This window comes from Notothenia coriiceps, unplaced genomic scaffold, assembly GCF_000735185.1.
Source record: "Notothenia coriiceps isolate Sejong01 unplaced genomic scaffold, NC01 NC01_scaffold00018950, whole genome shotgun sequence".
In the NCBI taxonomy this organism is placed as follows: Eukaryota; Metazoa; Chordata; class Actinopteri; order Perciformes; family Nototheniidae; genus Notothenia; species Notothenia coriiceps.
In genome coordinates, this window is record NW_011351651.1 from 1 (window position 1) to 2,194 (window position 2,194).

The 2,194-nt window shown below is 42.0% G+C and overlaps 1 protein-coding gene across 1 annotated transcript; it reads right to left on the bottom strand.

Moving 5' to 3' along the window:
* Positions 1-1,507: 1,507 nt before the first annotated feature.
* LOC104951331 (complement C1q-like protein 2) lies at positions 1,508-1,872 on the bottom strand. Its single transcript, XM_010777965.1, has 2 exons — positions 1,845-1,872; positions 1,508-1,796 (listed from the first exon to the last, which is right to left on the bottom strand). Exons 1-2 carry the CDS (start codon positions 1,870-1,872, stop codon positions 1,513-1,515), a joined length of 312 nt encoding a protein of 103 aa, XP_010776267.1. The 3' UTR covers positions 1,508-1,512.
* Between the last annotated feature and the right edge of the window lie 322 nt (positions 1,873-2,194).

A 2,194-nucleotide genomic window follows, 5' to 3' on the forward strand; every position in this document is an offset into this window, starting at 1 on the left:
ATCAACATGTGTCCCCTCTTCTTCATGTCTCTTCTACATCAACATGTGTCCCCTCTTCCTCATGTCTCTTCTACATCAACATGTGTCCCCTCTTCTTCATGTCTCTTCTACATCAACATGTGTCCCCTCTTCTTCATGTCTCTTCTACATCAACATGTGTCCCCTCTTCTTCATGTCTCTTCTACATCAACATGTGTCCCCTCTTCTTCATGTCTCTTCTACATCAGCATGTGTCCCCTCTGTGGAAAGAGACTCTGAAAGTTTCAGGAACAAAGATTCTCTCTCTTTTGTCTGATCCATTTCTATAAAAACCTGTCTGAAAATGAGCTGATCAGATGTTGGTCACTTTATGATGTCATAACGATGTTTTGTCTTGCGTAACCATTAGCCAATCAGCAACCAAGGTAGGTTCATTTATATCTGAAAGGCTCATTAAAGCTGTTTAATACTATATTTTATATAAAGCTCAAGGTACTGTGACGTTACTCGGAGCGCTCAGCCTTCAAACGGAAAAAAAATGTTGAAGCCAAAGTAAATAAATAATATTAATAATCGTAAACGTTCGATGTTTAATCCACTCGCCTTGAGAAATCGAGGGGCAGCCCGAGTAAAAACTGTATCCAACAGATATCACCGTGAAACTCCCCCACTTCATTACTGACATTAACACAGTTCTTTTTTATATTGCAAGTTTTCTGACATGTCATGTTAACATATGCAAATGAGGCGTTATGTCATGCTCACTGTTCCTGAATTTAGGAGAAATCTGCAAACACACAAACAGACACAGTTAGTGAGATAAACTCCTGGATGTGGATTTAGTTATTTCCTTTCCACTAGTGTGAAAGAAGACATGTTATGGAGGATGAGGTGTTTTAAAGGAGCAGTCCAACATTAATATCTCTCTCTGTCTCTGGTAGAGTGCCATAGAGTCTCTGTTCGGCGCCTCGATGACCGGCGTGGCGTACTCTCTGTTCGCCGGGCAGCCGCTCACCATCCTGGGCAGCACCGGCCCAGTTCTGGTCTTTGAGAAGATCCTCTTCACTTTCTGCAGGTGAGGAGGGAACACCTGTACATACACCTGCACATCGATAGTCCTCCTAAAATAATGGATCACTTCAGGATCATACATTTAAAATGACTGGAGGAATTCACTCACAATATCCCAGAGAGAATTGGTTAATAATATGGTGGGAGAGGAGCAAAGGGATATTTGTGTTTGCGTGGTTGTGAACAAACTGATAATTAATAGTGTGACTAGAATAGACTTTGTGAAGAAGACATCCTGCGCTTTTATTTTCCTTCCATTGACTCATGACTCAAAAAAGCTGAACAAAGTCATGGAAAGATTCCCACCGCTACGAGACTGTAATATTTAAGACGGAGCCACAAAAACACTGAGTCCTTGAGTTTTAATGATTTAAACAACTGCTTTTTATTTGATTCATTTGCACATTAGATTTGAATGAATCAAGTCGTCTTACAGGTTCCTCCCAGTCGTTTTTAAGGCGCTCACTGGGGGAACAGCAGGAAGCCGCTGAAGGTGCTGTGGTGGTTGCTGTTGTCCCAGATCTGAGTGTCGGTCCACAGCACCATCTTCAGTCTGTCGCCCTCCTCCAGCATCAGGGCGGCGCCGTTGGACGCCGTGTCGCTGCCCTCGCCCCCCGGCTGCTCGTGGGCGATCAGCTCGATGTGGTTGTCGTTCTTGTAAAGCACGGCGCTCATGGGGAAGTTGGAGGGGGCGTTGGCGGTGAAGCGGATGTAGTACACTCCACGAATCGGGGCCGTGAAGTCACCTGCAGGAAGGACAGGTTAATGAACACGAGACAAAATAACTGAAGTACAAAAATTCCCGAGTTCAGGATCCTTCATTTTACTTTTACAATATTATTAACGTTTCTATACATATATGTATGTATGTATATATATATATGTGTATATGTATATATGTATATATATATATATGTGTATATGTATATGTATATATTAGGGCCGGGACTTTAACGCGTTAATTAAGATTAATTAATTACACAAAAATTAACGCGTTAAAAAAATTAACGCATTTTAATCGCACTTATTTTTGCACCGCGGAACGTTTCTCACTGGATGAGTTTCAGGGGTACCGATTATACTGGAGCACCAACTAACGTTCATTACTTCAGACAACAACAAACCACAGTGAACAATAGTCAAA